Source organism: Notolepis coatsorum, assembly GCF_963971535.1.
Source record: "Notolepis coatsorum genome assembly, chromosome: 13".
NCBI lineage: Eukaryota > Metazoa > Chordata > Actinopteri > Aulopiformes > Paralepididae > Notolepis > Notolepis coatsorum.
In genome coordinates, this window is record NC_140177.1 from 102477954 (window position 1) to 102504363 (window position 26410).

General features: G+C 43.4%; 1 protein-coding gene across 1 annotated transcript in view; it reads right to left on the minus strand.

Moving 5' to 3' along the window:
• LOC311239447 (sodium- and chloride-dependent GABA transporter 2-like) overlaps positions 1 to 26410 on the minus strand; it is a gene marked incomplete at both ends in the record, with an annotated part of 170626 nt that overhangs the window by 33091 nt on the left and 111125 nt on the right. The window contains 5 exons of the mRNA XM_084327756.1: positions 13083 to 13475; positions 15135 to 15166; positions 18193 to 18363; positions 21771 to 21871; positions 22253 to 22355. Of these exons, the coding sequence (XP_084183882.1) occupies positions 13083 to 13475; positions 15135 to 15166; positions 18193 to 18363; positions 21771 to 21871; positions 22253 to 22355 (800 nt within the window). The remainder of the gene's footprint in view (positions 1 to 13082; positions 13476 to 15134; positions 15167 to 18192; positions 18364 to 21770; positions 21872 to 22252; positions 22356 to 26410) is intronic.

Genomic DNA, 26410 nt, shown 5'->3' on the forward strand with positions numbered 1-26410 from the left:
TACAATACAGTACGGCTCAATACATACAATTGTTAAAGGGATGCAGACCTGAGAAAGACGTTTGTCTTGTTTCCATCAGGGTCCCCCATTTTCAATTCATATAGACATTTATGACATACATAACATACATGACATTTATGGCATAGGGACATATAGGTATTTAGTACTGATACATTTGTGACATAGGCGGTATTCAAATATACAGTACTGTTACCCCTAGATCCTGACAGAGTATATACATATGATGGGGAGGGGACTGTACATTAGGAGGGGGTGGGTGGGTGGGAGGGGAATATACATACGGCGGGGAGGGAATATATACATGCGGTGGGGAGGAGACTGTCTATTAGGAGGTGGTGGGGGTTTTGGGCATTTACGGTGGCCAGTTTCGAATTGCAGCCTCCCGTAGGTGCTCTTTAAGGGCGGTTTTGAATGTGGGCAGGGATTCACATTCCTTTACAGCTTTGGGTAGGGCGTTCCACATTGTTGTGGCATAATTGCGAAACGTGTTTAGTCCCTTGTTTGAGCCGAATCTGGGTTTAACATGATTTGTTGAGCTTCCTCTGGTGTAGTGGTTGTGGTATTCACTGACCTTTGGGAAGTATTTTGACATGTACATGGGCACCCCGGTCGTATAGTGTATCTTGTAGACCAGGCCCATTGCAAGTTGCTGTACTCTGTCGTCTACTCTAAGCCATCCTAGGTTGGCAAAGTGGGCAGGGGTGAGGTGGGTTCTGGGGTTCAGGTCAAGTAGTAGTCTGACCAGTTTGTTTTGTGATGTTTGTAATTTTGTTTTAAGCGCCTTTGAGGTGCTTTGGTACCATGAGGTGCACGCATAGTCATAGTACCCTTGAATGAGTGCTCCTGCCAGAGTCCTCAGGGTATTCTTGTTTACCAGAGAGGAGATCCGGTACAAGAATCTAGTTCGTTGGTTGACTTTTTTTATTACATTGGATGCCATTTTGTCACAGGAAAGATTTGCCTCTAGGATGGAACCCAGGTAGGTAATTTCGTCTTTCCTTGTGACAATATTGTCACCCACTGTAACTGAGAAGCCGTCGGTCTTGCTGAGTTTGTTATTTGAACCGAAGAGAATGGACTCTGTTTTGCCCATGTGTAATGATAGTTTGTTATCATCGAGCCATATGCAGATTTTGCCTAGTTCCGTGCTGAGGGTTTTTTCAACCTGCAATTTGTTCTTGTCAGAGACCAGCAGGGCTGAGTCGTCCGCAAACAGGAACAAGTGTAAATTAGGTTGTACGCCGACCATTAAGTAAATACTTCTTTAGTTTAGGAATAAGGGGCAGGTAACTATAAGATTTATTCTTCTTCCTGCTTCTTTTGTCCATGGAATGTTATTTATGATTGTGTAATGAAGAAACTCTGATTGTATGATTCCATGTGGCAAATAAAAACTCTGAACTGAAGAAAAAAAAAGTATTTAAAAATGTTTTATTGCTAATTAAAATTAAATTAATGTATTTATTATTTAAATGCCTATATATCATATTCGACGCAGACGGTAGGCTATATATAGCTCATTTTGTTATTAATCTTATTAAACTCACCTCCGGTTTTGGGGATATTAGCCTCCGGATTCTATTGCCCCCTTCCCTCTGGACAGTGTCCCGGCAATACTCCCCGTGTATTCTGTTATTATAACAAACCGACCCCATGATTGATTCAGTTCTCAATAATAGTCGGGCCAGACTTGCTGAAGAGGCGCTCCTCTGAACAACTATATGTGACGTCCCCCTCTCCTCCATGGGTGATGGTGAAGCTCCTGTCAGTGGCAGATCCTGCATTCTACCTTTTGGGGATCATCTGAAACGGTGTTCTGCGAAATTCTACTACCTGCTGGCACGCATGGCGCACGCATGCGCATGACCCACAATCGTTCACACTACAAAAGATCCTGCCACCTTGCTGACGAACGTCTTGTTGAGTCTTGTTGTTGATATATCTTAAACAATATCTTAAACATATGTTTTTCATTGCACCTTTTGAACTGTATATGCATGTAGCCGAATGTATTTGTAGATGATAAAATGTCGGTACACCTGTTGGAATTCGGAGTGAACTATAGGGTGACGTCACCCAGCTGTCCAAACATATAGGCGATTCGCGCTACGGCAGCAGTTATCATCAGAGTAGTAGAATTTCGCAGAACACCGGCTCGGACAGGTGACAGGCAGCGCGACTCGAGTGAGCTGCTCAGCAGCCTCGGCTGGAGATGCATCCTGCTGCAGGACCACAGCACCGACACTCTCAGGACCGTGACACTTTGCGGACCCACACTCTCCAGACCCTCGCTCCCATTGGCGGATTTGGGTCACGTGACCGTCCCACTCCAATTCAGCCATTGGGTGGGACGGTCACATGACCCAAATCAGCCAATGGGAGCGAGGGTCTGGAGAGTGTGGGTCCGCAAAGTGTCGCGGTCCTGAATGTGTCGGTGCTGTGGTCCTGCAGATGGATACTATTGCTCGGCTGCGCAATGCATTGGTTTGTGACGTCGCCCGATTTTTTTATTTTAAATATAAGAGGGTATTGGAACGAGGCATTAAATTAACAACATTTAAAAAAATGTTTAAATAATAATCTTTGAAAGATACATTTTTTTTTTTTTTTTTTTTAATATATTATCTTTGAATTGCAGGACATTGTTTTGTTGTTGCGGGACGCGGGACAAACGGCCCAATATCAGGACTCTCCCGCGAGTCGCGGGACAGGTGGTCACCCTAGTTCTCAGTGAGAAGATCCTCCTGCAGCGGTGCTTTTGTGCAGTTACAAATCCAGGTGCTAGGTGAAGCATCTACAGTTTAAGATTAATAACAAAATGTGCTATATATAGCCTACCGTCGGCGTCGAATATGAAATAAAGGCATTTAAATAATAAATAAATTTCTTTCATTTTAATTAGCAATTAAAAAAATTTAATATAAAAAATAAATATCAGATATTTTTTACCTCACCTACAGATGTGGGACTGGAAAACGAGGCGTCTCCCGCCGGTAGCAAGCTAGATGACGGTGGTTGACGCTAGATGACGTCTTTTTACGCTGCTCTGCCTGGTTCAACCAGTAGGGGGAGTCGAGTTACACGGTGGAGAGAGGGAGCTATTCTACAATCTGTGTGTGTGTGTGTGCATGCGACACTAGTCTTGGACATATTATTTTGCAATGTAATGCTTTTCTGTAGATTATTTGACTGTCATTGGTACAGTAATGGTGTGGTATTTTTGATTAACGTGCGTTTTTTATGGATAATCATCTAGATACTCAGATACAGTGCAGTATTATTCTTTACGAGACAACCCAACGTGCTGGCACCGAAGACCCGCCCTACTCTGCCTCTGATTCGCAGAATGTGGCTCTAGTTATAGGCTCTGGTTGGGGGAAATGTAACTGGCCCGTCGATTATTGTGATCAGGCTGTCCTGTGGATTTCAGCTGTCGCTGTACTGAATTTACTGGTAAATTAACTTAGGTTTAACGTTAGTTTGTTTACTACAGTTATGTCAGAATGACAATCAACTAAGGTAACGTTACAGTAGCAACTGCTCAAATAAAGCTGTATCCACATTGCTGTCAAGTTAACGTTATGGTCTCTCGAAAATTGAATGCGACCTCAAGGCTTTTCAACACTGGCTGCGTAATATTAGTTAACGTTCATTTCGCAGGATGTAATGTGTAACGTTTAATCAACGTGAAATGGCCCTGAATACATCATATAATGTGTTTCCCAGCTGCTTATATTGTAAGTGTATGCCCAAAAATATATATCACTATGAATTGAAAATGGGGGACCCTGATGTAAACAAGACTAAAGTCTTTCTCTGGTCTGTGCACATTTTGCACTTACCTATAAACGCCCCTCCACGAAATCCACTTGAGTACAGCTCTTTAACAAAGTCCAATATGCCCTCGTTCATTAGATCCAAAGCATCAATTGCTTTTCCTCGACTCTAACGCTAGTTTAGCAGCTAATGGCTAATGGCTAAACAGCTGATTTTTTAAACATGAGGCAGAGTAGGGGCGGGTCTTCGGTGCGCTGGATGGATATAATTCCAACTTGACTTTGCGCCACCTGGCGGCACAAAACAGAAGCCGCACCCACCCTAATAAAACCATTTGACGAGGGCCGTTAACGGGCGGCAGAGGCCGTTGGAATGGCGGTAGGAGGGACCTCAATTTGCAATGCTGTAACTGTACGTGTCCCGCATTGTCCCGTAAAAGCAGTGCTGCTGGCCTGCGACTGAACTATTTTGACCTGGTCACCCTACGGTGGCATGGGAAATAGCGGGCTTGGCTCGGTGGGGGGGAGTCCCCTATCCTTTCCTCTACTGTGCCTGGCCCAATTGATTCAAGGGACCCGTGTCGCTGGGGGCCCGGCTGCGAGCGCAGCGGCCTGGGATATGGGGGGCTCCAATGGGCTTAACTCAGGGGAGGGGATGTCAGGGGAGGGGGACCATCGTTTCCGCGGTTTGGCCCGGGAGGGGGGGGTCTTGGATGTTGTGGGGTCGTCGGCCGTGGGGTGGGGTGCTTGGTGACATGGGAGGTAGCGGGCTTGGCTCGGTGGGGGGGAGTGCCACCCCTCGAACCTCTGCTGGGCCTGGCCCAATCAAATTCAAGGTACCCGTGTCGCTGAGTGCTCGGCCCCGGGTGGGACGGCCCTGGGATGTGGGGGAGCCCTGTTTCTGGGGGTGGGTGGTGGGAGGGGGGGGATCCCTCTCATGGAGGTCTAGTAGGCTGAGCGCGGCCGAATTCAAGGGGCCCATGTGGATGTCGTGTTGTTGATGTCATTGTAGGTATTGTGTAAGTGTTGTTTGTCTATAATGTTAAATTTAAGTAAAAAAATTAAAAAGGTCAAATGGATGACGCAGGGAATATTCATGAGAAATTATTGTAAATATTCCTGTTGGAAGATAATCCTATTCAACACTAAGAACATAGGAACTTTATATATTACATACTTTGGCACAGAGCATGGGCTACAGTGTAAAATTAAGAAACAGCTATGCTGTATTTATTTTACATGCATGCATTTTCCTCTTGCTGTCGTAATTATTCTGTTCCTCAATCCTAACTGAACTAAAAGGCTTTTTCTGCTGCTTAAGATATTTTCAATCTTGATATTTCTTCTAAGAAAAGGCCTTTAAAGTTGCGTGTTCTTACTAACACACATTTACGCTGACATGCAGGTACATGCAGGACAAAATATGAAGTCAAATGAAGGGAAAGACAGACATCATTATTATTATTATTAACACTTTGATCGCCATGGTTAAATTCATAATTTACCATCCCTAGCCAGCTCTATTTGTCTATGGAGAAGTTCCCCTTCTTTGCAGGGCTATAACCTTTTAAATTCTATTGCTAAATTGACATTATTATGGCCCATTCAATGTCCTATATCTATTGTTCAGGGTGTAGCAACGTTATACTTTTTCATTCACATATTCATACTAAAATACGGTCTAAAGTATAAGTATGTTTTTATCGTTTTCTGCAGCTTTCTCCAGAACTTGATTTATAGCCCCAAATGCATTATATTGATGATCAAATACAGTTTGGTAGCGATCGGTGCCAGATAAAAAATTTCAACTGGAGGTACTTCTAGAAGTTACTACGTATGATCTGATGTTGACCGGATGGGCGGGGGGTCGTTTATAATTCCGTGGGCAACGTTATATCATTCATCTAGTGTGGGTCATATGATCATCAGAGCAGTTTATATCGAACACGGTAATAATAAACGCTGAAACTTACCCCAGTCTCCTCGGGCCGTTGGGCGATCAGCTTGGAGTAGACAGTTTTCTATTATGGGATGTTGATCTAGATCAGACCTGGGCATTGTACGGCCCGCGGGCCGGATCCGGCCCGCGGGATGATTCTGACCGGCCCGCGAAAGATTACATGATAATAAAAAAAAATAAAAAAAATATATATATATTTCTTTTTTTTTACTTTTTTTTTTTTTTTACTTTTTTTTTTTTTTTTTATGTCAACGTTCACACGCACAGTATACGCTTAGGAGACATGCTCAGAAGATGTTGGTTCTCTTTGGATCCACCCACATATGTGAACAGACATTCTCAGTCATGACGTTTACCAAGTCCAGGTACAGATCCTCTCTCACTGATGAACATCTGGCAGCTGTGCTTCGCATCTCCACCTCAGACATGCAACCTGACTTTGATGGACTTGTTAAAGCTCAACAGAGACTGGATTTCTCACACTGAATGAAAAAAAAGAACTGAAGAACACTAAAATGTGGAAATATAACAAGTGAAATGGGACACTTGATATTTTTTTTTCTTTTTTTTGCACAGTTCTGAAAACATAAAATGTTTAATATAGGCATGTAAAGTAAAAAGGCTACAAAACTGGGACACTTTTCTTTACACAGTTCAGTGACATGTCTTGTTTATTTTTGCTATAAGATGATGTGATGTCTTTAGAAAGCTAAGAAAATCCTTGTTTCAATAGTATATGAAACTCAAAATTCCCTTTGTTATTAATGTTTCACATTTTGTTTATCATTTTGGAAATAAATTCTATTTGAATAAATTATATTTTTGAAAGCTATAACCTCACCTTTTAATTGCCAAATAATAACATACACTCTTACCAGGGGTCAAAACAATGCCATTTACTGCTTTTTATATAGAAATAAAATGTATATTATGCATAATTGAGTTTGGAATTTTGGCCCGGCCCCCCAACATATTTTCAGTTGCTCATTCGGCCCCCCGGGAAAAATAATTGCCCACCCCTGATCTAGATAAACCATTTCCAGGTTGTATAATACTATATACGTCCAAATAACGTTGTTTATTGAGTTAGGGCGAGCGATTGATTATCCAGTGTGTCGAGATGGAGTCCTGCTAACGATCGCGAGTGCCCGGACGAAATATGGGTGAGCACTTCCTGTTTGGCGCATCACTTCCTGTTGGGCGATCTGCCGATCGGCCACCAGATGGCGCTCTTGAACCGTTAGAGAGTTGAGTGGAGCTCAGCAGTATATCTCAGGTCCCCGGAGGAGAAATATGATTTCGATCACAGATTTTTGAAATATTGATATCAAAGACGTGTTACGGCGTCTTCGGCAGAATGAGCATTGGTGTGGCCTATGTTTGTTGACATTTGTTTTTTTAGCCTTATTGAAGCACACATGAATGTTACCACATCCCGAGGTTCACGATGAACTGCATTTTGTGCAGGCTTTAGTTGTGTTGTACTTTCCCAGGACTGTTTTCTGTTGAATATCTATGTTGGAACTTACATGGCTGTCCTCACTATTAATAAGTCCTGAATTCCTTCAAATTATTCACTGTCACAGTCTCTGAACCCACATTAAGTGATTGGTCACAGTTTTTTGTAAAAAATGTAAAATAATAAAGTGTTTAAAAGGTGGTTCGGGATATCTCCAAGCTAAAATAGGTGGGTTAGACTTAGAGTTGTTCCGATACCGATACCAGTATCGGAAATGCCGCAGATACTGCCTAAAATGCTGGTATCGGTATCGGCGAGTACCCTCTAATTCAGCGCTCCACTACCATATGACGTAATTTATCAACAATACTGCGGTCTGCTGAGTGAGCATTATAAAACAAACGTGTTTTTAACCGACCGTGAATTAAAGTGTCAATGCCATTTGTTATCTTAACAGCAGATACTTTCCAGATACTTTGCCATCGTCCCGACAGAGCGATGTTGACGGGGAGCTCTGATGGGTTCGCTTGGTGGTGTTATTAGCATTGAACAGCTAAACGAAAGCTAGCGTTAACTAACATTAACGTTTTAGCTTTAACGTTACCTTGGCTAAAGTTGGGGCTATTCATAATCCAGCAATAATGGCTGCAGACCTGCAAGCAAAATACAGCAAGTTGGCAAAGGAGTATTCCAAGTAAAATCACATTTTCACCAGTAACGTTACAGTCTTTCCGGTAACGTTACAGTCTTTCCATCTACCGGTAGCTCATGCTAGCTAACCTAGCTCACGTCGTCACTGATCGACCACCTCGCATACACAATTAATGACATGTTGCGGACAGCCATATCGGTGACAATGTTTAGATTTTAGTGCCAAATGATAAGAGTCTGAGGCGGAGTCTCAAAAGAGAATGTTGAATATTTATTGTGCAAAAATCACAACAGTAGTTAACACTTTCAGTGCCACCAGGTGGCGCAGTTAGCGCTTGAATGCCACCATCCACTTTAATGTTAACGTTAATATCGCCTAATCTATGTTTTAAATTATGGCTATGTGTCTAATCTGCCCGTCGCTTATCAAAGAATCATTTTCCAGTCAGTGCTGTCAAGGCAGATTGGATTTTTATCGCTTCATTTCCATTTGAGAGCATTTTGAAAAGCACCCGTTTTGAGGTAAAAAACAGCCCATTCTGGGCCATTCTGTGATAATCGTCTTTTACTGGAATATTCCAGAACGTTGACATTTGTCGGCCTATTTATGAATCGTTTTCAAATAAACGCTAGATGATCAATATTATACGTACACGCACGCCCATTCGAGCCGCGCGCTGATAATAGCCGTGTTCATTTCCTCATGGATTTTACAGTGAAACCGATAGAGGTCATTTCACAAAACAGCTTATATCTTCATCAAAATGAGTCTGATTATACTAACACTGATAACATAGATTCCTTACCTGACATCAGATGGTATCCAACTGGTATATTCCAATTCCTGATCACCATTCGAAAAAATCGATACGTGTATAGATCTAACGTGATACAGTAGAATTCATGATCCGCAGCGCTCAGAGGATCCATAATGAACTGTGGTAACCCCGGCTGCATCAGTGGACTGGAAAATGTGGAGTACAGGATTTTTTCCCCCATCCATTTTCATTGAGTCCATTCCAAAATCCCTTATGTCATCTGGGAGACGATAGGGGGCGCTTTTTTCCACATCTGATCGCCGGCGGCTCTCGGGTAGACTAGGGTAGGCTTGCGTGATGCAATATAATTTCAGATCGCTAAAAAAAAAATCTCGTGAGTGGCTTTCAACGTAATATTAATAATTCCGAGAAAACTTGTGAGTGGCATAGAAAGTGTTAACCTAAACGGAGCCTTGTGGAAGCAAGTGCAGCAACGAATAATGTCTGTGTGGAACTAATGTGCCAACAACCTTTCCGTGGGTGAACTCATTGAGATTGTTTTCAATTACTGATACTAATACTAATCTATACAATCACCTGTTGTTGAATAAATACCATTACGTTGTAGTTATTACTAAAAAACAGTATATATAAAACAGTAGCTGTATACAAAAAATTTAAAAAAAGTTTCATAATTTATATAATTTTTTTTTTTATTATTATTATTCTTTAATGTATGCACTGGTATCGGATCAGTATCGGTATTGGCCGATACCCAAAGCTTAGGTATCGGAATCAGATCGGGAAGGAAAAAATGGTATCGGAACATCTCTAGTTAGACTGTCATGTACTTGTAGATACTGGAGCTTCTAGCTCTGTCATTCCTAAACAACTGTGGCTCTCTGCTACAAAAGGGGGATGTGATCTGGTAGATTATGTTGGGCAGGCTACAGCAGCTAATGGTGGGGGGATGGGCATTCTAGGGTGCTGGCAGACGGTATGTCAACTGGATTCACTCTCGCTGGTAGCAACATTTTTGGTTGCTGACATTCCCTCTTAGATATTGCTTGGATTTGATTTTCTTTCAACATATGGTACAGTGGTCGATTTGGGAAAGAAACAATGTCAGATAATGGGCAGGAAATTTCCCCTGGTTGACCCTAACCCATCATTAGAGCCCCAGGCTGTCGTAGTGCAGTCTGACACCCTGGTGCCCCCACGCAGTGAAATAATTATTTTGGGTCAGGTCCAGAGCAGGTGGGGAGATTATGCAGCAGCAATGCTGGAACCCTCCACTTCCATTTCCAAACAGTGTGATGTTTTGGTAGCTCGGGTAGTATGTAGAGTCCAGCAGGGCACATTACCTGTGAGGGTTATTAATGTCACTAATAAGGGTCGAATGCTACAGCGTGGCATGAAAGTAGGCACCCTATTCACTGATATTGAAGTGGAGGGGGGGGGGGGCAGAGCTGCATGACCAGAGTGAGGGGGGGAAACCTTGTGGCCTTGGACAGTTGATACGCTCATGTGTCAGTTTGGTGTGGGGGAGAGGGGTCTTGCCCCTGATGAGTTAAAGGCAGTCAGGGAGTTACTGCATAAGAACATCACTGTGTTTAGTCAGGGGAGACTGACTTAGGCAGGACTCATCTGACCCCGCATGAGATTGATACGGGGGATGCAAGGCCAATAAAGATGCACCCCAGAAGGGTCCCCCTCCATTTACAGCAAGAGGTGACAAGCCACTTGAAGCAAATGCTTGATAGTGGGATAGTTCGGCCATCTTGTAGTCCATGGGCTTCTCCCATTGTACTGGTAAAAAAGAAAGGGGGTGGGCTCCGGTTTTGTGTCGATTATAGGAAACTCAATGAGGTTACTAGAAAAGACGCATACCCCCTCCCTAGGATCGATGATGCCCTGGATAGCCTTTGTCATGCTTGTTAGTTTTCCACCCTGGATTTAGCGAGTGGCTATTGGCAGGTGGAAGTAGACCCGAAAAATCGCCATAAAACTGCATTTACCACACGTCAGGGCTATTTGAGTTCTGTGTTGAGGTTTGGGCTTTGCAATGTACCCAGCACTTTTCAGAGGTTGATGGACCTAATTCTTGCTGATCTGCAGTGGACTACCTGCTTAGTGTATTTGGATTATATAATTGTATTTGGGCGCACTTTCCATGAACATCTAACACGCCTGGGTGGTGTGCTGGAGAAACTTCAGCAGGCCAACCTTAAGGTTAAACCATCCAAGTGCAACTTGTTTTCAACAAGAGTCCAGTACCTCGGGCATGTAATCTCTAGTGAGGGAGTGATGCCAGATTCTGCTAAAGTGGAGGCAGTCAGAGAGTGGCCTGTTCCCACCAGCCAGACTGAGGTTAAGAGCTTTCTTGGACTAGCCTCATAATTATAGGCCTGTTGTGAAAGGTTTTGCTGACATTGCCCGGCCTCTGCATCAGTTGACAGAAAAGGGGAGGCATTTTTGCTGGAGTGAGGACTGTCAGGGAGCCTTTGAGCAGCTCAAGTGTAGTCTGATTACCACCCCTGTGTTGGCTTATCCAGACCCCAGCAAACCATTTATCCTGGATACAGATGCGAGTGATGTGGGGATTGGGGCAGTATTGTCTAAGGAGGAGGGAGGACTCGAGTGAGTGATAGCGTATGCTAGCAGGGCCCTTACAAAACAAGAACGTAAATATGCCACTACAAAGAAAGAACTTTTGAGTATGGTAGCTTTTACCAAATACTTCAAGCACTATTTGTTGGGTAGTGAGTTTGTTTTGCGAACTGACCACAATTCTCTCCGTTGGCTTCATAACTTTCAGGACTTGGAGGGGCAGTTGGCTCGTTGGCTTGAACAATTGGCCAATTTTCAATAGAAGATTGTTCATCGTCCAGGCAAGCTACACAGCAATGCTGATGCCCTTTCTAGGCTGCCGGCTTTTCTGGAAAATGAACTATCTGACCAGAAGGCCTCTCAGGTAATAATAGACAGGGCTACCCTAAGGATGTGTACCGTACACAAAGCTCTGCCTTCTGTAGTGTCCAGTGGGGAAAGAGAGACTGATGAGTTATCCGATGCGCAGATGGCCGATAGTGAGTTGAGAGAAATAATTAACTTTAAAAGTCAGGTTGGTCATGGTCCAATGCCGGTAGACGCTGGCCTGCATAATTATGCTACTGTGTGGAGTCAGCTCGAGGTGCAGGGGTCTAGGCTGGTGCGGTTTCCTCCTGCAAATTCCGATGCAGCATCTCGGGTACAGGTGGTGCTCCCTCAGTCAATAGTGCCTAGGGTTTTGGCGCAGCTGCACAATGTTTCCACCAGGGGGCACTTGGGGGTGCAGAAGCTGCAAGGAAAAGTTAAAGACCGGTTCTATTGGCCGGGCTGGTTTGGCGATGTCAAAAGATGGGTTAGAGAATGTGTCGATTGTGGTTCAAGGAAGAGTCAGGGGAAGCGGCCATGTGCACCCCTACAGACATCCAGGGTATCTAGGCCTTTTGAAAGGGTGGCACTCGACATTCTTGGCCCCCTTCCCGAGACCCCTGGGAAAAATAAGTATATTCTGGTTGTGGGGGACTATTTTTCCAAGTGGACAGAGTCTTTTCCATTGCCTAACCAGGAAGCACAGACGATTGCCAAAGTCTTTACCGAGGAGTGGGTGTCTCGGTTTGGGGCACCACGGAGTATCCACTCTGACCAGGGTCGTAACTTTGAGTCGAATCTATTCAGAGAATTATGTAGGCTTCTGCACATGCAGAAAACAAGGACATCCCCCTACCACCCCCAGTCAGATGGGCTGGTGGAGCGATTGAATCTGACTCTTTTGTCCATGTTGTCTCTATTTGTGGAGGACAATCAGTTAAACTGGGACACGCTGTTGCCTTATATTATGTTGGCCTATCGTAGTAGTGTGCATGCTAGCACCTCCTTCACCCCATATAAGGTACTGTTTGGACAGGAAATTGTTCTGCCTGTGGATATTATGCTGAAGGTGAGCAATCGGGAGTCCTGTGACTCGGTGGACAATTATGTGTCTAGGTTGCGGGACACATTGTACACGATGGTGGACGCAGTTAAAAGACACCAGGCCAGGGCCTCAGAACAGCAGAAAAAGTCCTATGATTTTAGGGCCAATTTTCAATATTACTCTGATGGGGAATTGGTTTGGGTTCAGAATAAGGCCAGGAAGCGTGGGGTGTGTCCAAAGCTCCAGAGGCGGTAGAAAGGTCCCTTTAGAGTGGTGGAGAGGGTGACCGATGTGCTTTATAGGCTAGTGCTAGTGGAGGGAGGCCAAGAGAGTGTGGTTCACTTCAACCGACTCAAACCTTTCACTTCTTCTTTGACAGCCCCGTTGAATCCAGCGCCAGCATCCAGGAGAGCTAATCAGAGGAGTGGTCCAAAACCGGGGGGCCGACGTAAGTCCTCTGGGTCCCCGTTTAGTGCCAGTTGGGTCTGCCATCGACCTTCCAGCCGGGATGGCTCTGCAGGAGTGAGGCCACCACCAGAGGACCAGATGGGCGGTGATTGTGGGCCGGAGGACACGGGAGGAACACAGGAGGCCCCAGTGGACCAGACCGTCGGTGATCATGGGCCGGAGGACGCAGAAGGAACACAGGAGGCCCCAGTGGACCAGACCGCCGGTGATCGTGGGCCGGAGGACGCAGAAGGAATACACCGGGTGCTCCCGCTGCGACGGAGACTGCGCCCCAGTCGGAGGTGGTTGTGTCCGGTCCGGGGCTGCGGGAATGCCAGCCTTCAGGGTCGGTCGAGGAGGGATGTCCAGTACGCCGGCGGAGGGCGCCACGTTGGTCTCTAGACTACCACATGTCGCCGTAGGACTCGAGGACGAGTCCTTTCTTTAAAGGGGGGGGGGGGGGGGAGTGTGATATAAATGAGCCCAAATAATGAATGATGACGTCAGGAGCAGGAACTCAATCGGGTCATGATTGAACTCAGCTGTGACTGATTGCGGTCGGGAGGAGACGCTGAGACTATTCAAAAGCCAATGGGACTCGGGGATCAGAATCAGAGCACCTTGCTACATTGGTACCAGCACCCTGTTAGGATTCCAGGGGGGAGGGGTCGATCGTGGTTAGGTTGGACCATCGGCGACAAAGAAAAGACAGCGAGCGGGCACAGGTTCTGTGTAGTGATAGGAGGGGAGGCCTATCCTCGTGGAGCTATACGAGGGACTGGGAAATAGAGGGTGCTGCTGTATCTAGCTCCCATAACGCTACACTCGAACGTTCTTGCAAATGCGAGTCTGACTGCCAGGGTAAAAGCCACAACCTGGTGTACATGCCGTCAACCGAGTTGTTTTCCCGGAGCGTTGGACAGCGTCCAAAGAACAGACCCCCCGGGAGGGTCGCGCCGCGAGGGCGAAGTTAAGTTCACTGTCACACATTTCACTTAGTATAGGACATTGTATTTTTGTCAGGATTGTATTTAATATGGCCTATTTTATAATTGCTTATACTGTGTAAATTGGTATATGCCTTACTGTATGTTGTGTAGTAATGTGTCCTATATATTGTGTATGATGCCTGAGTTACTAATGTACCTAGTTGGAGGGTGGCGGAGGAGGAGCAGAGAGGGAGGGGTGACTGGTAACGGGAGGTGATTCCCTAGTATTCACATGGACCTGTTGGTCGGCTGTAGAGTGTGTGTGACTATAATATAAGTGCATCGTGGATGTACCGTACCTTGTTCAGACTAAGGGTTTTTACCTATATAAAAGTGCTATGATATCTAGTGTGCTCTACCTAGAGGTGAAGGGTTTTTTCCTATATATAAGAGTGCTGTAATTTAGAGTGTGCTCAACCTAAGGGACGCCTTACTGTACCGGCTGTTATTCTCTGGTTCTGCTAACCCCGTCATATTCTGGAGAGGATATTAGTATCGGCCTCATGGCTCATGTGTTTTAACCAATAAATCTTGTATCTTTTGTAACCTGGTTGTGTTGTTGAATCATTGACGGGCTTTGGCAAAAAGAGCAACTTCCCCTGCTAATAAGCAGTTTCTCCTGCTCATAGTATAACTCAAATTTTTATTACAGTATTTACTCTGTCAAACTAAATTAACGTATGCAAATCTGTTTTGCACCTTTTGGATGTGTTTAAGAATTATGCCCTAAATACTTCCCAAAGGTCTGTGAATTCCACGACCACAACACCAGAGGAAGTTCCACAAATCATGTCCAACCCAGATTCGGCTCAAACAAGGGACTAAACACGTTTCGCAATTATGCCACAACAATGTGGAACGCCCTTCCCACAGCCGTAAAAAGAATGTGAATCCCTACCCACCTTCAAAACCACTCTCAAATAGCACCTACGGGAGACTGCAATTCGAAACTGGCCCATGTAAATGTCCAAGCCCCCCCCCCTCCTAATGTACAGTTTCTTTCCCCGTGAATGTATATATTTTCTTTTAGGATCTCTTTCTCTTAAACAGTACTGTATATTTGTATATCTTGTATGTCATAAATGTCTGGATGTAACAGTACTGTATCTCACCTGTCGCAGTTGCTGTAGATGTTTTTGAACCACTAAAATTTTAGCAAATCAGGCTAACAGAGTAGATGAGATGATGCAATATTTTCAGGAACTAGATTGGCTATCCAAAATGGTTTGAAATAACCAGTGTGATGGATTTCCACAAGCCCAGAGAACTGTCAATATAAAGCCTTGAGAGACCATTGCAGTTATCGGGAGATAGCAGTCAGGGGAATAGTACAGCTGGCTGCTGTCATTGCAAACAGCTAGTTATTTGTGAGACGTAGTAGGCTAACGTTATTTTCAGGAACAAAAGCATGTATTCCAGGAGTTACATTGTTGATGCTTGAAATGTTGGAGCTTCCATGTTACCATATAATTTAGTTTTTACTTAATAGTGAACGTGAGGCGCTCCAGTAGCACACCATGTACCGCGCTGCGTCGCGGATCGGCCAACCTGAGTTCGATTCCCGGAACCGCTGTTATTTGCCGAATGTCTTCCCCTGCTCTCTCTCCCGCTTCACCCTCACTGCATCTGTCGGTCATGTCTGACCAGGAAAAGCAATAAACGCTAAAAAATAAATATTTAAAAAAAAAATAGTGAACGTGAGATAGTCAAACAAGCAAGCTAGCTGGCTGCTATCATTGCTAACAGCTAACGCTAGCAGACCACGTATTGTGTATTTCCGTGAACAAAAGCATTCATTCTGAAAGTTATCATTGATGCTTGAAATGTGTGAACTTAGTGAAACAACATGGTACACGTTGAAATATAACTGTTTCTAGTCTTTGATCATTTAATCCACTCGTCACCTGCTGCTCCGTGACTTTCCTCCCCAATCTGTGTTGTGTTTGTTTCATACTCGGTTATCTCATTAGCTGTCTCACAAACATCAACCCCGCTGGTACATCAGTAATCAGAAGAATTCGACACTGGCAATGTGATCTCTTTCCTGATGTTTATTTTCATAAACATAGCTTCGTACAAGATGTAACCCATTCTGTAATGTCCTTGAACAGTCTTTGAAGAAAAACTGAATTCATTATTCTCTACAGTCTCTTCTGCTATTAGTCCAATGGTTCTGAGGCCTCGTCGTTAGCCGGAACCTTTCCCTGCTAGCCGAAGCTAGGCCCCCCCTCCCACCACCCTCTAGTTAGTGCTCTGTTTCTCTGTCCACGTCTGCTCGTATCAGCCTTGCGTCCTATTCTGGCTAGTCTTCTGAAGACCCCACAGCTTACCGTCTTCAAGTCTCGCGATGTCGAACTCTCTCTCGTGACGGTTACTATGGCAACGGCACTTTTGACCCAAATCACTATAGCAACGGCGATGTTGATATTACCGCACCTCTTACCCCAAAACAAACGCTGTGGCTTGGTAATGCACTTTCTCAAGATTGAGTAACCTTGACGCTGGGGCTATCAGCTGTTGATGTTAACAGCACAGCCCAAATCCTCATCTGCTGCTATTAGTCTGCTGCTAACACACACTCTATCTCTATTGTCCTCCTCCTCTGAGATGGCTATGAGTAGATGCTGTCATCCACCGAAATTTACATTATATACACATTGAAAAACAAGGCTACTTCCTTCAACGTACAAAACGTTGCTACCATGTAACATCTCCAGTCTCTCTTTCTTCACATTTCTTTTCTGTTCTCCCAGCTCTTAAGCATGTCGCGTGACACTAGACATGTTTTGCAAGACATAAAATATCATTTGAATCGTTTATGATAAATACTCACTTTAAAGTGTATCTCTTTGTCGCCCACAGGCCTAGAATCTTGAAATATCTAGATCAGTCTATGTTTCTTTCCAAATGCAGGCTGCGTCTAATCTTCTGCACATATTGCTCTGTCGCTGATCTTTTAGCCTATAGCTAATGGAAATGCTAGAAATGGTCACATGTGCTGGGAGAACCAATGGAAAATTCCTATAGTTTCTCTATACTCCAGTGTGCTCTCACAATGCGACAGACACAAGTTTCTGCTCCCGCGTAACAGATGATAGACAGAGGAGCTTGTCCCTGGTTTTATAATAAAATGGCAAAGATACATGAAAATAGGTATACTAACAAGCATAGGAACTTGTTGTAGATGTTAAGTCTGATCCAGAATGCTGGGACAGTGATGACAATTATAGTGAAGGACTATGAACTATATCATATATTGTGTGCGTGTGTGTGTGTGGGGGGGGGGGGGGGGTGTAAATTGTAGGGTGATATTGGTCCAAATATGAAGGCAACACCAAAATGTATATATTTTTACTTTGACTACTAAAAAACACCCAGAACAATATCCAAATAAATGGCTGTCACTCACTGATCACCAAATTTCACATGAAGGTTCAAAACACCTAAATATAACTTTCCATGTTGAATAAACAATTCACTGATTTTCACAAGATTTTTTACACTTGGTGTTGCGTGTGGGGTGTGTTTGTACCCTGATCAGATGTTCCCAGTGTGTGATGTGGTATGTCTAGTTGTAATTCCCTGTCCTGGTCTTGTAGTCCTTATCGTTTCCCTCCCAGGTGTATCCATTTGCAATCAACCCAGGTGTGTCTTGTCTCGTCATCCCCTTGTGTATAACGGTTCTGTTCTCCCCTGTGTGAGATGCTGATCCTGTTTGTACAGTTCTGTGTTTTGTTTGTCGTTACTTTATGTTACTCCTTTTTTACAAACCATGGTAAATATAAATTAAATATCTTTTGTTGTTGTCTTTGGCTACCGTCTCCTCATTATGTTACATTGACAAGACAATGAGCACTCCTTCAGTCAATGGTAACGTAATACTTGGTGTTTTTTTATGTAAAATATTGTATGCTCACTATTCAAATATAAAAAAAATGCCCAATCCCTAGCTTGCATCCTCTTTAATTTAAGTTGATTATGATGACAACCAGGAGGCTAGTTTCTTAAGGGGATTTAGCCATATTTCCACAATACTCAAAGCTATAACATTTTGGGTAACTTTACATTTAAATGCATTCTGATGAAAAGATTGAAAAACACTTTCCATTGTACTGGTTCTTTAAGGTAAAGGCATTGTATTAACAACACATGTTTCACAGCGTACTATACCTGTTTCAGAGTGCCAGGGGTCACACTAATAGCGTAGATCATCCACACAGGAACCATCAGAATTGAAGACAGAGTCAGGAATCCACCAATGGCATAACCCCACCAGGGGTACTGGTAGGTGTTGTTGTATTTCAGAGGGGTCATCTTGACCATGGAGAAAAGTAATGTTCCCTACAAAGTAGCAATAATAATGTACAGTAATAATGGCAGATACCCATAAAATAAAGAATAATGCAGATTCAATTTAAATAAAGAGGTTAAAAGTAGGAAAGCATGAGTGACAAAACAAGCATTACGAGATAATGGTGTAAAGGCACGTCTCAAATTAAATTAATTAATACAAAAGTGTACTGGCTGCCGTTCCTCCGATTAAGAGTGTGTTCTATATGTATTTATAAAACCGGTAGCTCAAAACAAGCAATCTGATTGGTTCATATCTGTGGTATATCAGACCGCATACATAATTTACTATGACGTCTAATTACTTTGACTCAAACCAGCCAGCTACAACAAGAGAAGACCCTTGCTTCTGGCACCACGCTGTAACATTTGGGGTTTGCTCTCCTCAGGGAGAAAACCTCTAGCATTACCTGGTGGGTAATTGTCTACCTGTCCTAATTACACTCATTCGTACCTGGTGTTACTCGTTAATGTTCCTTTATATTCTCTTCCATGTCATTGTCACACAGACACCGTCAGTCGATCATCAAACTGTCCGTAATACCTACATGTTTAAGTCTTATCGCTCCTTGTCACAGAGGATAAGTACATCCGCTATAGGTCTTAGTTGTAGTGTCACTTTGATTGCAGTGTCAATTCGCTATTGAAAGTATTAAATTACTGTGTGTATATGCAGCACCATCGTGTGACGTGTTTTCCATTCAACGTGTTTGAGACCTTGCTTTCTCCCCTTTTCTCCGGTTTATTGTATAGATTACTTTATGTATGATGATAACTATCTAACATGTTTTGGAGATGGAAGATATCTCCCCTTTTGTTTATACACCATCGTCTGCACGTTCCATTAGCTACTCAATTAAAGGAGTAGTCTGTTGTTGGAAAATCAACATCTGTCTCACGTGGTATCGGTTCTGTACTGCACCTGGGTCCAACACACCTACCAAATCGTAACACCACGCAATTAAAACGCACCTGTCCAGAGTCAAACATCCCTGTATCAGCAAAGAGGAGTGCTAATGTAACTCGGCACTACTTCAACAATTGCTAAATGAATGGCAATATCCAGATAAAGTTTTTCGGTCCTTAATTAATCGAAGCCTTGTATAAATACTAGTGCTGTCAATAGATTAAACATTTTTAACTAATTATTCTCACAATTTTCTGTAATTAATCTAGATTAAAAATCGCATTTTTCTACTTAAGACCGAAGCTTGTTGTAACAGATATTTACTTGAGTAAAATCATGGAATTAATGTAGAATCAAACTTGTATGAACTACCAGTAATATAAATCATATTAACAGAAATGTGTTCCAACTTCATGTCAGATGATTTTCAAAAAGGTGCATGAGTCAATGCAAAAAAAAACAAGCAAAGATACTGCTGAAAGTTCAGATCGTTGAACATTTTTCACTCCATAGATTAATCTAGATACATTTCTTTTAACGCTTTAAATAATTTAAATTAATCTCAAGTTAAAGCATTAACTTTGACGGCCCTAATAAATACACAACTGTCTGATCACCGTTCTGAATTAATGCACTGATTACAATGTGTGGACTTGGTACATAATATCCTGCCATAGTATCGGACATCTAATGTTATGCTAGCAGACATTATGGTCACTTAAGTCGCATAAGGTTTGCAAACAGTGAATATGATCTTACAGTATGTTTAACACAAAGAGCAGGTAGCCATCTATCTGTTTAATTTCATATTCACAAATAAAAACGTACAGTATTACAGAAACAACATACTGTATGTGAATTGTATTTTAGGGTGGATCTTCCCATTAAGTACCATCCAACCAGCCTGTCAAATTAATTAAATAAACAAATAATTTGAAGGTGGCAATATCAGACATTACCTGGGCCCCGTTCCTCGTACCTGGATAACTGAGTTAGCCGGATAACTTTAACTGGATAACTGAGTTAGCCGGACTTTCCGGTTCCCCGTACGTGGATTTTCCAAATCACCATGACAACAGATCCAAAAGTTTGAGCCTGGTCGAAAGCAGAGTTTAAGTTCAAGTTAGCCTGAACCATCGCCACGCCCCCGCAAAAAAGTGACAGCCCGTTTCCTGAAATTATTCCCACAGTCTACGATCTGCATTATACCATTCTGAATTACGTTTTTGTGCTCCATTCTTCCAGAGGGGGCTTTTGAAATGTAAAATAGACCCAAAATGCTGATACTAAATTCACTTTGTCCTAAATAATGCACGTTATATATACCGTGGCGCTCGCTCGGTGCGATGTACACATTATGACGTGGTTATTTTAATTGTAACTGGGATTAAGATGTCTGATGAGATGCGCTGTTTGACGGATTTGAGAAATTGAATGAGCCGTTGACGTCACATTAATGAATGAGGATAAAGAAATAAATACTTCATTCAAAATAAAGAATATTCTAAACACGGGTCTCTCGTTCATTAATGTATAAACAATGAATTTATCCCATCTGGTCCAGTGGCCCAGCGGTAGTGCTCAAGCCTGCCAACCCAGCGACCGGTGTTCAAAAAGCCGGTGTTTCCAATATAATCTTTTTGAATATAATATTAATGATTATACGCCAAAGTAGCCTGGTTTTAAGTTAAAATATTATAAATCTACATGCATTGAGGATGTCATTCTTTATATAGCTCTCAACGTGCACCAAATTGAATTATTCCTATATTGCAAAAAGAAGGAAAAGACTAGGGTCTCGAACCCCGGTCGTCTGCGTGAAAGTCAAAAGAAAAACCCGTTAGACCACATTGGAGATAAGTTAAAGATCGACTATACATCAATCAATGGGTAAGAGAGCCGTATCGTAATTCTGTATAACAGTTTAACTAATTATTTTCGCTAGCAAGATCTCATTTGATTATTCAATCCAGCAGGCAAGTTTAAAGAAATAGAATCTGATTGATTGAGGTAATGAGGGACTTAGAATTAGCCTATAGATAACGCATTTAACTTGTCGGCGAGGCGATTGAGCCGTATTGCAATCTGTCAATAAAGTCTTAAATCAATTAATCAATCAATGCCGTTAGAGAATCAGGATCTCTGCCATCGATACGTGCTGGCTTTTCACCTAAAGCGGCCGCGCGCACTTAGCCTGAGTCTCAAGTCTGAATCGAGTTAACGAGACTGAATCCACCTTCGAGGAACAGGAAAATCCCGGCTTCGAACATCGGGTTAACTGAATCTGGATAATGACATCTTGATCGACTTAGTTGAACCAGGTACGAGAAACAGGGCCCAGTTCTCAAACAAACACAAACACAAGTTTGAGTTGTTTATGAAGTGTTTTCATTTATCTCAAATCAATTATTAAATAATATTTTTATTTGAATGTGTGTTATGGATTATAGATACAATGCAACAATATAAAGATTTCCTATTGATTACTCACCATGCAGACAGCCGGTGTGATGTACTTCCAACAATATATCATAAACGATGGAGGACGGTAGCCAATCATGTCCTTAATGTTATCATAATAACGGTCAGCACCTTGGGAATAGATATTCATTCAGCCTTCAAAGCCTAAAGGTCAGGTGAAATATTGCCAATATTCACTAGTTTAATAGCTTACATGACATATTTTGCTATGGAATATGATTAACATTCATGACATATACAGTATACAGTATATATATATGACTGCAATATATTTGCTATTAGAGGTGTGGGTAAATATCTATACAGAATCATATAGTGATACTTTCTTCCACAATATATCAATTGTGTAATTTCCAGTATTGTGATCTTTTCTTGATCCTCCAATCACAACTGTTACTCCGTCTGAGGAAAGCAACAGTTGTGATTGGAAGATAAAGAAAAGAGGGCAGGGCTTGTGATAGGTCCATTGTCTATGTCATCTGTGTTCCTCACCATAGATCCATCCGATGATGACAGACTCCAGTAGGGCAAAAGTAATTAGTACAATTCCACTGCAGCCATAGTAGTCAAACAGCAGGAACAGATAGAGTCCACCCTACGAACAAGAGGACAGTTTAACTAAAATGACAAAAAACGTTGATCGTTTTGTCTCCTCAGGCTGAATAGGGGTGGGCAGTATGGCCTAAATGTATATCACGGTATTTGTTTTTCTTATAATATTAATAATAATAATAAAAAATGCATCAGGAGCGACTCCACGCGGTTAACAATGACATTTCTTCTGGGCTCTTCCGCAATCTGTATATTATGACCACATTTATAGAATTAAGTGTTAGTTTAGGTCATTAAACTTGTAGGATGTAATCTTTACTTGCACATGTGCTCCTAAATAATTTTTCCGGTTCGCTATTTTAGACACAAATGTGAGTGAAATGTTCGCACTGTCGAGTCCTGGCTTTAGGCAGAATCACTAATACACAACACTCACACACTTGCTCACGCACACACACAGAGAGGAAGAGTGGCTTATAGCAAACTTAATGATTTTAGAATATTACAGCCGAAGTGAAACATTATTTATTATCATCCAGTTATAAAATCCAGTTTGTTTTTATAGTGTGGTGGATTTCCCAAGCAAAATGTACAGCTTACTCTTAGGCTAGATATAAATACTTAGTTGTAGTATAATTTCAGGGACAAACTGTATACAATCTGCATTTCCCCAGATAGGGCAACACGACTGGACGAAGTTGAACTGTAAGTCCAGTACACCACACTATTAAAATAGTTCATTCATTCTGTTATTTACATATATCTGTTCTGCTCGTCCGCCCAAGGATATTCAAGCAGGTCTTGAGACAGAGTGATTTAGCATTTTAAGAGGTAACAGTCAACATAGACTTTTGTCTCCCTTCCCCAGGCCGAAACTCAGAGACAATAGACTATAGACATGGTTTGTTGACCAGGCCAACTTAAACAAAGGAATGGCCCGGAGACAGCCAACCCTGATATTTACAGGAGACTTTTGGCTGGCTGAAACAATGGGGTTGTCACCAGACCCTTAAGCATTATCGTGATTACTTCCCCCAACTGCCAACTGCAGCTGTTCTGCTACAGGAAATAGGCCAACTGCAGATATGCCCTCATAAGGGAATTTCCGGTTTTAGACAGGCCTACTCAAAGTGGCCGCTTTTAGGGTTTCAGCCAATAAGGAAGTAGAGACTCCGCCCCTGTGACGTAAAGTCTAGCGTATTCTAGGGGGAGGAGTCAAAGCGTTAAAATAGTCTGCACGGGGGCAGGGGGACACACAAACAACAAACAACACAGGAGCAACACAACCTTCTTTTCCCCTACTGGACGAGGACGGCGACGCATTGAGACGAACACCAGCGAATCCAACGAGAAGGAGCCGAGAGAGATGCTTTCAGTTTAAGTGAATTTTAGTCTGATTTTCTAATGATCCCTCGGCATAGAGAGTGCTACCATTGAAAATCATTGCATTGTTTTTTACATTCAAATCTTTTGGTTGTTAGTAACTTTAGGATCCCATTAAAACTGGATCCTTACATTAATCTTCTCTCTGACCCTTTCTTCCAACCGCCGTCTCTTTGCCGTGGCCTTGTAAACCACGTAGCTGGTTTTTGAAAGTACAATAGGGCTTTTAAGGGAATACACAACGCAGAGCAGATTAGTTCTGAGTCATCAGAACAGAATAGCCCCGTTTGTGACTTCAAAGTGGTGCCGTTAACCGAGAACGAGAAGCGTCCTTGATTTTGATTTTTTTTTTTTTACGGTAACACTGGACATCGGGCAGCTGCCGGAGAAATTCGACACATCAGAACCTGAAAATAGGTGAGTACAAGCCGTGATAATGGCGAAATACGTAGGACGCTCAGTTCGAACTGGGGTTGATAGAAATGTACCTCATATATAGGCTCTCGGGGAGGGTTATAGGTGAGGCGTTGGGCTGCGTGACACTGTTATCATATTGATTAGTTCAATCAGCCGGCGGGGGTGTTTAGTACGCGTCTCACGAATTGAAGTGTCGGACTGCATTGAGATGAAAGGACCATTGAATCGTGGGCTCGGTAGTCTGGTGTCAGGAAAGTCTGATGGAGTGTATCCCGGGTAATGGACAAACCTAAAGTCGTTTTTCCCGGGAACGTGCACAGCTGAGGTGTGGTAATTTTTACGTGTCTGGACATTGAATGAGTTGTGTGTCTACACTTGCGGGATGAAGCGGGTTTCAGCTGGGAGCCGTCTCTCAAACGGCGACAGGCGGGGATCTGGACCATCGGCAGGACGTAGGGTCGTTAATACTATAATTCAACATTGTTCGGGTCACGTAATCAGGAGATGTGAGTATGGAGGGCGTCGATATGAAAATGGGAGTTATGGGTCGCGAGGTGATTAACGTGGATGTAATATGGGAAGGGAGGCCTCTCCGGAGCTACAGTATAACGTAGGTTTTTGCAAAGTATTGTGCGGAGGCAGCCGCTCACCGTTTCAATTCGACGGGGCGAGCTCTCTGGACAATACCGGCCGAACTGAATGGAGATCATTCCCACATTAAGGTTTGATCGAAGAGGATTAGGACGAGGCTGGCTAGGTTTGTCTACAAATGGAGATTTGTGGATTACAGAAAACGATAGTCGGCGGAAATCCATTTTAGTGCGTATAGACTCTGGGCCATATTCCGGTACATGTCCGTCGTGACAAATTTCGGTGAATAAGTAGTACTTGATAACGATTCGGTTCAAAATACTGTTTGTAATCTAAACATTCAGTACATTTAAAGTGAACTATTGCACTTAATCTCGTTTTTAATAGACGCGCGGAAACTATTGAAAAATGTAAACATCGAATGTGAATCTTTAAAGATGGCCGCGCGGGCACACAATGGCATGAGATCAAAATCTGAATGGTGTTTGAATTGTATCAATAATGTGTGTGGATGACTGTTAGAGGTTAGGAATGTCTGACATGACATAAGGACTTATTGTTATATTGTACATTGATTAATGAAATAAGGGATTAAATCTGTACACTGGCGCTTATGTTGAGATTAAAGTTGCTTTGACATTATAGCCGCTCGTCGTAGCTCGTACTCGTCGTAGCTCGTAGGCTATAAGGTGTGTAGTAGGCCGCTGGTCGTAGCCAAAAGCGGCTAAACTAGCTACATGCTATATGGCCGGATAGTCGTAGCTATGAGGCTATCTCGTCGTGGCTCATCGTAGTTAAGCTGCTAGGGTTATTCAATACTGTATGTTGTGAATGGGATGATATTACAGTGCAACTGAATTGTCATTGATGTTGAATGCGTCGTGTGAATTGCAGTATTGGCTAATGTTAGTACGAATGCTGAATGCGTGGTGAATGAGTAGGCCGTATGAGAGATTCGCGCATGCGCACTGGTTTGAAAGGACTATATGTGTGGTGTGTGAAGCGAGCGAGTAGAATGGAATCAAGATGTGGTTAAAAGTACACTAGGTGGCGCCAGATTCAGACCTGGGGCTCCCGTCCTGCTGCTGACTCGGCTTGATGAGATTCTCGGGAAGTCTCGCGATGCGCGGACATCTTAGGTGGAGCGCCGTGGTCGCCATTTTAGACGGGGCAAGGGGTAACCATTGTAAGGGATTCATTTTTTCGCGCTAGGGGGCGGTGGAGGCATCATTTGGACCCCCGTCCTGGGGTAGATACAGGAGGTGTTTAGCTGGTGCAGTTCGTTTATGTCGTGTGTGGCTTTATTACGTTGGCAGTATGGTTAGATATATGTCCCTCTTTTAGGACCCCCCCCGTCTCTCTCTCTCTCTCCCTCCCTCCCTCCCCACTACCTGCCCCCCCCCCTCCTCTCTCTCCCTCTCTCTCTCCCTACCCCCCCCCCTCCTATCTCTCTCTCCCTACCTCCCTCTCTCCTTACCTCCCTCTATCCCTCCCTCCCCACCACCTGCCCCCCCCTCCTCTCTCTCCCTCCCTCTCTCCCTACCCCCCCTCCTCTCTCTCTCTCCCTACCTCCTTCTCTCCCTGCCTCCCTCTCTCCCTTCCTCCCCACCACCTGCCCCCCCCCTCCTCTCTCTCTCTCCCTACCTCCCTCTCTCCCTACCTCCCTCTCTCCCTCCCTCCCCACCACCTGCCCCCCCCCTCCTCTCT